Source organism: Bufo gargarizans, chromosome 11, assembly GCF_014858855.1.
Source record: "Bufo gargarizans isolate SCDJY-AF-19 chromosome 11, ASM1485885v1, whole genome shotgun sequence".
In the NCBI taxonomy this organism is placed as follows: Eukaryota; Metazoa; Chordata; class Amphibia; order Anura; family Bufonidae; genus Bufo; species Bufo gargarizans.
In genome coordinates this window covers 13,366,447-13,380,294 of record NC_058090.1, presented here as the reverse complement: position 1 = coordinate 13,380,294, position 13,848 = coordinate 13,366,447, and the positions used below count along the sequence as shown (strand labels likewise).

The 13,848-nt window shown below is 45.8% G+C and overlaps 2 protein-coding genes across 5 annotated transcripts in view; one reads left to right on the top strand and one right to left on the bottom strand.

Annotated features, from left to right (window-relative positions):
• LOC122922194 (protein amnionless-like) overlaps positions 1–13,848 on the top strand; it is a 43,698-nt gene that overhangs the window by 26,513 nt on the left and 3,337 nt on the right. For 2 of the 4 annotated variants that reach the window (XM_044272717.1, XM_044272714.1), the window contains exons 10-12: positions 345–516; positions 2,820–2,940; positions 3,726–3,903. In XM_044272717.1, the coding sequence (XP_044128652.1) occupies positions 345–516; positions 2,820–2,940; positions 3,726–3,824 (392 nt within the window). In that variant the 3' untranslated portion in view covers positions 3,825–3,903. Of the gene's footprint in view, positions 1–344; positions 517–2,819; positions 2,941–3,725; positions 3,904–8,529; positions 8,761–13,848 lie in introns of those variants that run through there. The other 2 variants (XM_044272716.1, XM_044272715.1) reach the window with 2 other exon arrangements.
• LOC122922032 (serine/threonine-protein kinase MRCK beta-like) overlaps positions 7,158–13,848 on the bottom strand; it is a 33,890-nt gene continuing 27,199 nt past the window's right edge. The window contains 9 exon segments of the mRNA XM_044272446.1: positions 7,158–7,782; positions 8,911–8,966; positions 9,193–9,307; positions 10,700–10,861; positions 11,137–11,254; positions 11,356–11,476; positions 11,671–11,755; positions 11,980–12,077; positions 13,153–13,749. Coding sequence (XP_044128381.1) covers positions 7,651–7,782; positions 8,911–8,966; positions 9,193–9,307; positions 10,700–10,861; positions 11,137–11,254; positions 11,356–11,476; positions 11,671–11,755; positions 11,980–12,077; positions 13,153–13,749 — 1,484 coding nt within the window. The 3' untranslated portion in view covers positions 7,158–7,650.

Here is a 13,848-nt window from a genome sequence, read left to right as displayed (position 1 = left end):
GGAGTTGTAGCTTTGCAACAGCTGGAGGGACGCAGGTTGAGCATCTCTGCTCTAGACCAATAAATCAGCAGATCCTATTTATTAAAATAAATTTAAATGTAAATTTAAAGGGGTTGTTCAAGATTAGAAAAATGATGGCTGCTTTCTTCCAAAAACAGCACCCCCCCTGTACACAGGCTGTGTGTGGTACTGCAGCTCAGTGCAATTTACTTCAATGGAGCTGAGCTATTATACCAGGCACAACCCATGGGGCAGGTGCTGTTCCTTGAAGAAAGTAGCCCCTTTCATAGAAAAGCCTGAAGTTCCTTCCATAATCTGAAATGTCTTTGTTTCGCCCTCTGCAGGAGAGTCTTTCGGTGTTATAAAGGCAGAGATGTTGTTTGCCACCGGTGGTGTTACAAGTCCACAAAAAGGCGCCATGTCGGCCGGGGCCATTTCCGGAATTGTTATCGGCATTGTTCTTGGATTGTCATTGATCGGAGCCTCCTATTTCCTTTACAGGATGGATGCCTGCAGGTAACTGAAATGCTGCCCCCGTGCAGCATGCCCACACATATAGACTATAAAACTATAACAGACAGGGCCGGTGCAAGGATTTTTGCCGCCCTAGGCAAGATAAAAAAATCGCCGCTCCCCTCCTTATAGATGATCTGCCCATATCATGACATCACATATGTTCCACCCCTTTCTCAGCATTTAAATTAAGAGAGAGTTATATGTTGCAATAAAACCCCTATTAAGAATGGTGGAGAATAACTACCATAACTCAAGCCATAGCTGTATTCTGGGGCACAGTGGAGCGGTATACTGTACATTGTGGGGCACAGTGGAGCGGTATACTGTACATTGTGGGGCACAGTGGAGCGGTATACTGTACATTGTGGGGCACAGTGGAGCGGTATACTGTACATTGTGGGGCACAGTGGAGCGGTATACTGTACATTGTGGGGCACAGTGGAGCGGTATACTGTACATTGTGGGGCACAGTGGAGCGGTATACTGTACATTGTGGGGCACAGTGGAGAGGTATACTGTACATTGTGGGGCACAGTGGAGAGGTATACTGTACATTGTGGGGCACAGTGGAGAGGTATACTGTACATTGTGGGGCACAGTGGAGAGGTATACTGTATATTGTGGGGCACAGTGTAGAGGTATACTGTATATTGTGGGGCACAGTGTAGAGGTATACTGTATATTGTGGGGCACAGTAGCGGTGTACTGTATATTGTGGGGCACAGTGTAGCGGTGTACTGTATATTGTGGGGCACAGTGTAGAGGTATACTGTATATTGTGGGGCACAGTAGCGGTATACTGTATATTGTGGGGCACAGTGTATGCTATAGGTGTATAACAAACATATTTCACATGAAAACTTACAGTTACTTGGCTTGGCCCTTGGGGGTCTCGGACGCCACTTCCACACTTTGGCCGGGGGCTCGGTGGAGCTGATGTTTTATCCTAATGATAAAGATTTCATAATAAGGATTTATAGAAGGGGCAGAGGGATAGCAGAGCAGGGAGAGGCCGATGCTGCTACTAGGGGGTCATACCATGGGGGAGTAATAAAGACCACCATAATGCCATGTGCCAGTAGCCATCGGCCCCCCCCCCATCATCATGTGCCAGTAGCCATAGGCCCCCCCCCCATCATGTGCCAGTAGCCTGAGCCCCCCATCATGTGCCAGCCCAGTAGCCACCAGTATTGACAACAACAAAAAAAACACACTTATACTTACCTGCATGTCAACGATGCGATGCAGGCCTCTTCCGGCCTGTGTCCTGGTCTGTACGGCTCAGGGGGCGCGATGACGTAATTGCGCCAGCCTCTGATAGGTTGCAGGCACTAGGCCGGCTGCCTATCAGAGGAAGGGGAAGGGACACGCCTCTCCCTGCCCTGCTGCACAGCCATCTGTATCGATGTCCTGAGGACAGTGATACAGATGACTGGAGATGACTCTATGGAAGCGCCGGCCCTGCTTACTAGAGCGGCGTCGCAGCATGAGGGGCCGCCGGCCACTTAACCAACTTTTTTTTTTTTTTTTTTTAAACCGCACGGTTCCGGAGCCCCCTGCTAAATTGTGACTGCAGGAACTGAGCTGTGTAATATATTCACTATCCCCTGCAGTGTAAAGCATGGAGAAGGGACAGATCGACAGTGTGATAAGCAGAAGGTGGTGCCTGAAGTAACCTAAAATCCAATAGATAACAGATCTAAGCTGCAGCGACTGTTCCTAATGGAACTGATCAAAAAAGTAGCCACCAAAGAATACAGAGGGCTATAGTTCCCCAGAGGTCCTGACCTCCATACAATGTGTACATTTATAGCAGGCTGGTTTTCTTATACGGAGCCCCAAAGCCCCTGCATGGATATAGAGTTACATGTTAAAATTCTAGGTGCCTGCACCCACCACTAGGGGGAGCTAAACCCATCTTTAAAAAAAAAAAAAAAAAAAAAAAATTGAGTTTAAAGTAGCATACAGTACGGTAAGTAGTTTAGCGCACCCTGGTGGTGGTTACAGGTAACTATCTGTTAAGTCTATATTCCTGCTGCAGATTTGGAGCTTTGTGTCGTCGACCACTAGAAGTATATAATAAATTAAACTGAACAGAACAACGTGGTGATGGGCACTCACTTTAAAACTATAAAAAGAGAGAGGGCTGTGTCACGTCAGCAAATCTCTTACTACTGCATTGTGATTGTTCCACTTTCTCTACATGAGAAATGCTGTTTTCTGCAGTGAGAGGACCCCTTTAAGCTTCAGGTCTATTGTCAAAAGTTGGAAGAAATCCCCGAACATGCTAAATTTCCTCTTAGGTTCCGGTACACTCAGTTTTTCAATTTCGGGAGGAATGAATCTAGAATGGAGGACGTGGCCTCGGAGAATCAAGGAGGATTTGATAATCCGATTTTTGAGCCAGAATCGGAAAATAACCAGGTAAGTGTAATTCAATGCAAATTGTCCTTTCAGCCGTCGTGGACAAAAAAGATTCGCGCCAGATCCCAGCAGCATTCTCATATCAGGGCAATGGGCTTCATCATTTTCCATAAGAAAAACATCAAATGTTGTCATTTGTTCTCTATGTGAATAGTGGAGTCACTGTGTACATACATTACTTATCCTGTACTGATCCTGAGTTATATCCTGTATTATACTTCAGAGCTGCACTCACTATTCTGCTGGTACAGTCACTGTGTACATACATTACTTATCCTGTACTGATCCTGGGTTACATCCTGTATTAGGCCCCATGCACACGGCCGTGTTTCACAGCCGTGTGCGGGCCGTGGAACCGCGGCCTGGATCCCTCCTTAGAGCAGGAGCGCACAGAGTCACTGGTTGCTATGACGCCGTGCGCTCCCTCCTGCCGCCGCAATACAGTAATACACTGGTATAGATCATACCAGTGTATTACTGTACTGTGCCGGCAGCAGGGAGCGCACGGCGTCATAGCAACCAGTGACGCCGTGCGCTCCTGCTCTCAGGAGGGATCCAGGCCGCGGTTCCACGGCCCGCACACGGCTGTGAAACACGGCCGTGTGCATGGGGCCTTATACTCCAGAGCTGCACTCACTGTTCTGCTGGTAGTTTTTGGAAACAGTCAGAGCAAGTTTGTTCTCATATATACCCCTAGCAATATGTCGCCATAGTGTAGCCCAGATAGTGTACATACCCCTTTGACTGTTTCAGGGACGAGACTCTCATAGTCTTTTTCTGTACAGGCTGCTCCTATCGGAGAAGAAATCTTGAAGGAAGTCGCCCTGCAGGAAAGTGGATTTTCCTTCTCTAACCCTGTATTTAATTCCGATTTTCAAGCATAAGGTATTTCACATCATTAATATTTGCTTGAAAGTGAATTTGAAAATAAATAAATAAAATAATTAGTAACTGTGGATATGACACTGACTCGCTGTCCACTAATCTAATGGATCAGCTGCCATATACACGCTGCCCTGGGCAGAGATCTTACGCATGGCTGGTTGTGCCGGACGTGGCGACGTGTCCTCACTGTGACCTGCCACGTGTGATCCCCACAGCACTGCACTTGTCAAATCAGAAGACATGTTTTCATCAGCCTCTCAGTAGTGCAGCCCCAGGCTTTAGGCCTGTAACGTTAAAGTGGTACTGGGAGATAACTTATGTTGCCAAAGGTATCACTTGGAACCGAACCAGAGTAAGTTATTATGCAAAGTCTCGGAGCCAATACATTCTAATACTGTACAGAGCGCTCGCGCCGTACAGTATTAAACCAAAGTTTTAGGTGAATAGACTTCGGATGTTTCATCCGAAGTCGATTCGCTCAGCCCTAGTAGGTACCCTTTAGAGAGACAGGCAGGACCCCTAAATACACAGCTAAACCAAAGTCGGTAAAGGCGGTTATCCCCTGAACAGCATTTCTCAGTAACGTAAAAGTGAACGAAGAGAAGACCCAAAGACCCCCCCCCCCATCAATTGACACGTCTTACCCAACCTGCAGTACGGAGATGAATGCTACTTGTGGGATAGCCCCTTTAAGTGATGGGACATCATAGCACAAAGACAAAATGTAACTATATCAGTTTTTTTTATTAATAAGTTACATTTAAATTTAAGACAACATATGAAAACGGATACATTTCTTCTCCTTAAACGGGATTTTTTGTATCTTTTTTTTCAGTGATTGGTGAATTTTTTTTTTTTTTATTAAAACGCTCCAGGCTTCCGTTATGATTTCTCCAAGTTTCCGAGCTGCTAAATATATACAACACAAAATAATAACTATGGCAAAAAAACATAACTACATTCAAAAGGGACAAGTGTGCCTCTGTGGATTAGGTATTAATATGACACGACAGACCGTTATGAAGTTCAGAACTGCTCACTGCGGATTTATTAACAAAAACAAAAAACTTTCAATTTATAATTACAAAGACAACTTACACAAAAATAAAAAATAAAGTAAAAATCAGACCCCCCCCCCCCCCCCCCTCCGTTAGCAGTAGTGTGTGGCCCCAATACAGAGCCTTCTCCTCCCTCAGCCTGAAGCACAGGGGTGACCACGTCCTCGGAGACTACATCACTTCTTCTTCATTATAAAAACTTAAAAAATAAGTGCAAGTCCTATACAGTGTTTCAGAGAAATAAATCATCATCAGCCCAATGGAACGAAGTAAATTTAAATTAATGACAATCCGACTGTCAAAGAGAATTGGCACAAAAGGCACGCTAGTAATGACAGTGACATTATGAAAAAAAAGAAAAATAATAATAATTACAAGCTTTTTAATGGAACATGGCCACGGATTATAAAATGTATAATACACGGAAGCATGAAGATTAAATGTACACGCTGGGGAGGGGAGGCCACATGACAGCGGCAGCGCGACTGAAGCAAAATATACATGTGTTGTGCGAATTCTACCCCGACGATAATACTCACGTGTCCTGATGCAAGTGCAGGTTAAAAAGTACTGTTTCTGGGACCTCCAAATAGTGTGGTCGCCATAAAAAAAAAAAAAAAAAAAAACAGCATATATCTATTCAATTCCCTGCAAAAAAAATAAAATCTAAAAAATAAATAAAATATAAGCTGCAGATCCAAATGGCAGTGAAAATATTAATGGTCCGCTAGGGCTGGCATATAAAAAATTAAAAACGGTTGTCTTATGTGGGATAATTGAAGGTAAATTTGCAGAATTTCGAGAGAATTTTTTATATATATGCAGCACGGTGGAGTCACAGGTAGGAGTTGGGAGGAAGCTGGAGACCTGATTATTTTTTTTGCAAAGCACTTACGGTATCGATGTGGATGGGGGTACGAATTACATTTGGCAACTGTACGTTTTTCTCCCCCCCCCCCGTTTAGTGAGTATGGCCTCATGTGCATGACCATAAGCATTTGTGGTCTGAAAATGGTCCAAATGTTTTGCGGACCCATTGACGTCAATGGGATCGCATTTTGCAGCCAAGTGTAGGACATGTTCTATCTTTTGCATAAGTTTTCTTTCCGCAACAGTACAGTACGTTCTGCAAATGATAGGAGATATCCTAAGCCGACCCAATGAAGTCAATGGGTCTGCAAAAAATGTGGACAGCACACAGACCGCTTATGGCAATGTGCATGAGGCCTAACTTAGCTAATACTTTTGTCTTGAGCCTCAGTTATGAAATCATGGCATGTGCTCCAGTCACATCCAAAGCTGCAGCAGTCAGTGCTGTGCTGAGCGCCTAAAGTGCACTGCGCAGTACATGCGGGGAGGTTCCCCCTCCTCTACCACAAAGCACTCCACTGTACAGCGCCTAGCATGAGGGCAGTACAGCACACTTTGAACAGCTCCTAAACCAGACTTTTATAGGCAGCTCTGGCTGTGAATGGAGCAGAATGATACCGTTCAGCTCCCCTCCACACTGTGGGTAAACTTCATTGGCAACAGATTAAGATAAAAAAAAAAAAACTGCCATTTACTGCCACCCTCTAAGACACCGCAATACGCCTTCCTAAAGACAATGGTTCTTCACAATGTGAAGCTATAGGGTGCAGCTATAGCCTACGCCAAAAGCCTCAAGCTTAGTGACATCACTGAGGCGCTAGAGCACCTTGTACCTCAGTGAGCACAAACAAAAAGGGCTGCCTGTAAGTAAATGTACACCTTGGAGGAAAAAAAAAAAAAAAAAAAAAAAAAAAAAAAAGGTAAAAATTTAAAAAACACAACCATTTCCTTGCGTTTTCACAGAACGCGGCACAATTTCATTAAAATGAATTAGGCTTTAAATACTGATTGGAGAGGACACCTCGTAGTGAGTGGTCTGCAAACCGCCAGCTTCAATGCTACTACTACCCCCATGCTAGGAGTAGAAGGTGCACCGCTAGTCGCAGACCACAGCTGTCTGCTCCTTTCCTATGCGCAATGTCATTACGGGCCGAGGCCCCCGTCCTATAAACACCGCTATAGGTCCTATATCGACTCTATCCTATATATTATATATATAATAAAAAAATCTGCCTAAGGCCTCATGCACACGACCGTTGTTTTGGTCTGCATCCGAGCTGCCGTTTTTGCGGCCCGGATGCGGACCCATTCACTTTCATAGGGCCACAAAAGATGCGTCCGTTGCACTGTTCCGTGGCTCAGCAAAAAAAAAAATATATAGCATGTCCTATTCTTGTCCGTTTTGCGGCCAAGAATAGGCATTTCTACAATGGGCCACCCGTTCCGTAAATTGTGGAAAGCACACGGGTGCTTCCGTTTTTTGCGGACTGCAAAAAACGGCACGGTTGTGTGCATGTAGCCTAAATCGCACACATTTCCTTCTCCGACCTCCCGTCGCTGACGCCATTTGCTTATCGTGGCAGCAGCTTTCGGAATTTCCTCTGTTGCGTCCCAGAAACTAGCAGCATCGTACAAAAAGGGAGATATAATCGTTTAAAAAAAAATAAAAAATGTACAAAGTAAAAACATCCTATGAGCGGAACGGATATTAGAAACGGTCAACTCATCTTGCATATAAAAGCTCCATCACATATATTAAACCCCCCCGCTCTTTTTTTCCTCTTTACGCTGTATCTACAGTAAGTGGGTTGGGGGATGGGGAGGTCCGTGCAACACATCTTGGCACTATTGCGTGGGACTGACACACTAGGAACGATGACATCTCCGGCGAGGAGCGCTATGCGTCACAGGCGGACTGATCCAGGCCGTCCAGCGTCAGTTGGTTCCTATGCGGGGAGTTGGGGCTCGGAGGGCTGCTCGGGTTGGAGCTGTTTGAAGGAGTGGAATGTTTGGTGGAGTCTGAATCTGGCTGCGAGACAAAAATACGGAATCAGTAGACAGTCGAAGGGAGCGAGTGCGGCTCATTGGTAATTGCATTACAAGCAGGTTCCATATAGTTTATGTAATGGCAAATCACTGCCCTTATAATCAGGAGGGGGATCTGATGAGAACTCTGCTCGAGACGCCATTCACACTCTGCTATGCAGTGCGTGCCCTCTGTACAATTACTATGACGATCATATCTTTAAAGGGGTTGTCCCATCTTGGACATTGGGGGCATATAGCCAGGATATGCCTCCTGTGTCCGATTCAGGCCGGTCCCAGAGGTGGCACCTATCCTTAGAATGGAACACACGCGGCCACCCTCCATTCATTGCTATGGGACAGCCGAAAATAGTTGAGAGCTAGCTTGGCTATTTACGTGAGCCACATAGAAGTGAATGGTGCAGTGTGTTTCCCACTCATGCGCCCTCCTGCACTTTGCACGCTCTGTTCTATGTATAGGAGCACCTATCAGACACTGGGGGCATAGGCTAGCAATATGCTCACAATGTCCAAGATGGAATACCCCTTTAAGCTGATACATAACGGGTGAATCTACTGAATTCAATGGGACTGGCCAACCAGCTAAGGCTGAGTTCACATCACCGTTTAGCTTTCCATTCTTCTGATCCGTCAGAAGAGGAGAGTGAAAAATAAAAAATGGATCCTGTTGCATCAGTTATCTGTTTGAGCCATTTCCGTCTGAGATCCGTTTTTTTTTTTTTTTTTTTAGACAAAGAAAAGTACTGCATGCAGGAATTTTTTCCCTGTCTTAAACAAACTGATCTCATGGCTCAAATGGACGACAACTGGACAAACGGTGATGTGAACGGAGCCTAACGAAGGTCTCCGGATCCCACACTGGCTGAGGTCGGATCTACAGATACATCATGTGATGCCTATAAAATTTAAATCTAGTTTCTAAGTTCTGCTCGGAGTAATCTCAGAACATATGTACTGTGTAATATATATATATATATATAAATCTTTATCTGGCATATCCCTAGTTGTGGGTCCCATCTCTGGGTTAAAATAAAGAGCAATGAGCTGTGCAGGACGGGAAAACCACCTTAGCCACATGCAGCAGCCTAAAGTATCATTGCTAGGGGGTTACCTCTCTTTCCAGGTCCTGATCAGCATCCGATATACTCCGCGATGAATCGCCGGTACCTGTGGAGCAAGCATATTGCCATTTACTAACGATTCTGTATGAAATCCCACAGCCGGGCGCCATTTATACAGAGATCCTGCACATCATCGGAGATATATAATCTTTACCTGGGAGATAAGCGGTGCCAAATGCCTGGAGTCTCTCCAGACGAGAACTCGTATGACATAATGGGTTAATGTACTTTAGGGCAGAGCATGAGGGGTCAGTGAAGGGTGAATCTCCTACCTGAAGATGGCCAGGAGATGTAGGACCTGCTTCTTAGCTGCTGCCGCGCCAGGTTGGTGGAGGGTGGACGGGATTTTTCCCGAGGGTTTTCCTCTTGCCCTGACGGCATAACGCTCTATGGAGAAATGACAGCATTACTTACACTGCATGGCGTACACCGTATACCCTGTATCCCATAATAAATCTCATAGAAATAGACCAGTAGTGAAGTGGTTAAAACAGTAAACTTCCTTCAATCCACCATCTGATAATCCAGCGTGTACTGCGAGGTTGAAGTAGAGAACACACTAGGAGATGCAACCTCAATGTCATCTGCCATGACCTTCTTGGTGAACGTGTCGCTGTGAGCCGACACCTGGAGGTTCAATGTCTCCCCATCGAGGACCCCCTGATAATCTGGTTAGCTGGTAAGTGTTGCATTAAAAGGAATTTTTACTGAAGCCCAAGGTTACAGCAAACTGGGGGTTAAAAGCCTTAACATCCATAAGTGGTTGTTCTAAAAGCAGCATGAGGTGTACAGACGTGTATACAGCACCTCCCAAACGCTGGTGGTTGGGGCTAACCGATTACCGCAATGTGCATAAGGCTTTAAAGCGGTTTTCCCCTGGCTAGGGCATCAGTATATGATCAGTGGTGTCCGACCCTCTGCACCCTCCAGCGCCACCCATGCTTTAGTGGTCAAAGCTGGTACTGCAGCACCGAAGCAGTTATCAGCTATATCCACTACAGAATAGACAGGCCTATGTATTTCCAGCGCCGACTTCTGGCACAGGGGCTACTGCTGACCTGCGGGGGGTTCGAACCCCCGCAGATTAGATACTGATGGCCTATCCAAAGGATAACCAAATCAATATAAAAGGAGGGGCCAACCTCTTTAGGCTACCTGCAATGTAGTCCATACGAATTTACTTGCGGATTTCTGCACCAAAAAATGCATTCGTTACCTGTGTTTTTTTGGTTTGAATTTGTGCAGTTTTGCTACAGATGAGATCTTGCATGGAAAAGGGTGAAATCCGCACAAAGACGTCAAAAATCTGCACGTATACGCAGTGTATTTTTCCACACGAGAATCCTCACGGAAAACCCGAGTGTCAGCCGCAACGTGTGCAGATAGCCTTAAAGTGGAGACTCCAGCTTAAAAAGCAGCTTTTTATGATATCCCCTATAGCAGGGATGTCCAACCTGCAGCTGTTGTAAAACTACAACTCCCACCATGCCCTGCTGTAGGTTGATAGCTGTAGGCAGTGTGGGCATGCTGGGAATTGTAGTTTTGCAACAGCTGGAGAGCCTCAGGTTGGCCATCCCTGCCCTATAGGGCCTGGTGATATTTGGGACCCCGAGCCATCGGATCGTCATCATCTAATGACCCGCAGTGACTTCAGGTCCTGGTCGTCGCTCCCCCCCTTTAGAGGACCAGGGTCAGATCCAGCATGCTGCTTTCAGATCTGGTTAGTTGTCACGTTTTTGGGCTGGGGGGTTTCCTGCAGCCATTTTGCTTTACTCCTACCCTTGGTAAAGAGGGAGAAGAGGAAGAGGACAGAGAGCTAAGCTCGTTCTGGAGATAGAAGTCTGCCGAGACAGGGTTCATGTGATAGACGTGCTCAAAGTTTGCAGGAGGTGAGATCAGAAGAGAGTTTCGAGGGCACGGAAAGAGAGGAGGACATTCACTCTGTCATGTTCACAGGAAACAAGAGAAGAGCAGACAACACTGAAGTGCAGGTCACTTTGCAATATTTTATACTTTAATACCCATGTCTAATGCTGCTTTTGGGTTATGTGATGTCCTATACTCCAGTCACACCCAAAGCTGTATTGAGCCTCATCATTTCTCCCCTTGCAGCTTCACAATGGTTCAGCTTCCACCTGACCACACCCAGGACGCCACAGCTCTGGATGTGATTGGAGTTTATTTGGCAAGCTAAGTATTTGGCAAGGATATTTTACCAGAGGGAGATCCATAAGCACTTGCATCCCATCTCCTGGACCCATATGCGCCACGTGGTTGAAATTGATCGGGTTTGAGATCATCTTCGACCTCAGTTCAGGATCTCTGAGCATTTCTCTACAATATAAAAGTCATTTTTAGTGCAAAAATAAAACAAAATTATGTTTCTAGTAAATAATAATGGGGAAAAAAAAAAAAAAGGCCATATCAGAAGATACCTTCGTTGTTGCAATCGCTCTTCTTCTGGGACTTTAAACACAAATCTCCGCTTACTCCTGGTCCTAACCATCTGCTTCTTACTATTATCGGAGGTCTCCGGGACGGTGAGGACAGCCCCTTCTGAAAGGAAGGTCAAATGAAAGATATTATTGAAGGATCAGTTACTTTGAGAAGTGGTGGAAACCATCAACAAGCAGGCTAGCTGCTGCTAACAGATCTTAAGAGTGGATCCTTGTCAAGTATGGTCAGTGCACAAAGTGTATTTTTTTTATATTTTTTTTGGGGGGGGGGGGGGGGAGGGAAAGATGACAAACCTGAATGGGTGCACTTTAGATACAGAAGGCGAGGCGGCTCGGAGTTCAACAGGTTGAGAGTACCTTCTACATTTAATGGCTTGATCTAAAAATAAAAAAAAGCCAAAAAAAGCAAATAGTTATGTATTTAAAGGGTGTACAGATATTGATGACCATACTGAGCATAGGTCGTCAATATCAGATCGGTGAGAAAATATACAGTGTATGAAGCAGAAGGCTCTAGTTTCTGGCGTACTGTCCCGAGGAAAGGCCAGCACCATCTGCAGCTGGGACAACCCCTGGAAGGGAGTCAATAGGGGTCAAACTTACCCTCCTCAGTCCAATAGTCTGCACCCATTCCATAGAGTGAACATCAAATACATCAATGCCATAGTCACTGTAGACGGTCACATAGGAAGGACTACAACCTGGAGGGAGTGAGAAAGCACGAAACGGTTATTTAGGCAACCCTCTAATATATTGGTTAACCCTTTGAGAGCCTGAATGGAGATCATAACATTTCTTTATATAGGGAAACACCGCTGCAGGAGGATAGTGCGCTCTTGTGATCCGTCTTCACTATACATGCCTTGGAATATATCTATATGGCGGTGCATTAGCCTGTGTACCACTATTCTCTGATGTCCTAAAGTGGACTTGGAGTTATCTGCCTGTATATGCGAGTGCTAATCGTTCCACCTGTGACTTGATCACACCCCCCCCATTCCTTTAAAGGGGTTATTCAAATACAAAAAAATAAAAAATTACTACAGGAATGTTAGAAATAATAAAAAAAAAAATAATAATTCCACCACTCACCCTTTTCCCAACAATCTAGAAGCTTCAGCAGTTCTCACAAGTGGCCGGCGTGTGACTGATGCAGACAATCAGCGGCCACATGCCGTTTTTATGCCATCATGGCTCCCATGTAGTGACTAGTGTTGAGCGAACTTCTGTTTTCAAGTTCGGCGTACAAAGTTCAGATTATCTAAAAATTCCGTTATGGATTCCGCTACCACAGACCATAACCGAATTCTTAGATAACCCGAACCTTGTATGCCGAACTTGAAAACAGAAGTCCGCTCAACACTAGTAGTGACCATTCATCCAGCACCATGCCGCATGATCATAGCAGCCGATCACGTGCTGAATGCTGACATCACCATGGCGGCCAACCGTTGACCTGGAGCGGGCACATGCTGGGACATGACAGACCCCAATGGCTATCGTTAGACTAGGTAGATCTCCCAGGCCGTGTGGGGCCAGCTATAAACCATATTCCCTGCAGATGAATACAATCTATTGTTCTCCGTCATCAGCCATTTCAGGCTGGAAGAGGTTGACTGTATGTAGTGATACTCAAACTAGAAATTGATGCCTGCAGCCAACACTAGGGGGAGTATGCCGAAGACTGATGTATACAGATCCCAATGAAGTCGATGGTAAATCTGTATGCAGCTCCCCATAGTGGCCAACGCAGTTTTTTTTTTTTCTCCTACTTACTGCAGGTGATGGGGGTGGCCGGCCACATAAGCTCTTGCAATCGCGTTCTCCGTCCCTGTGAGTCCACATAGACTCCCATCTGGCTGAAGCAGAGCAAGTATTCATCATTACCAAGGTCCACTGCACACAGAGCGTCTACAGGCTGCTGGGACAAGAACGCCAGGGAGGGGTCAACAGGGCTGACAAGGTTTATAAATGGTCCATCTCCGTGGATGCTAAGTAGGGAGAATCCTGACTGATAACCGACGCACAGTTTGTCCTTAAATACGGCCATCCACTGCACGCTCCCCGGGGCCGAGAGCTCAGTGAACTTCTTATGAAATGGTTTAGTTCTCTGCAGCTCATAGCAAAAGATCTGACGCTTGACGGCAACAAACAAACAAGACGCCGGCGACTTCCTCAGGGTTCCTGTGGTGATGCACTGGCAGCCTTTGCTTTCGGGAAGTTTGATGTCGAGGCTGCCCTCTGAGCCATCCAGAGAGGACCAGGGTACCAGGTGGACGTGATGGTTTCGGCCACAGACGAGGATGACAATCTTCTCCTTCGGAGCCAATTCAATCTGAGAAACCTTCTTGCAGTCTGCGGCTCGGACGATCACTGTGAAAACAGGACGAAATGTTACAAGGGGCGTCAAGACATTTCCAAATGACCTGTTAGGGGGTGTCCTATTCAGGACCCTCATACCTGCAGCAAAGA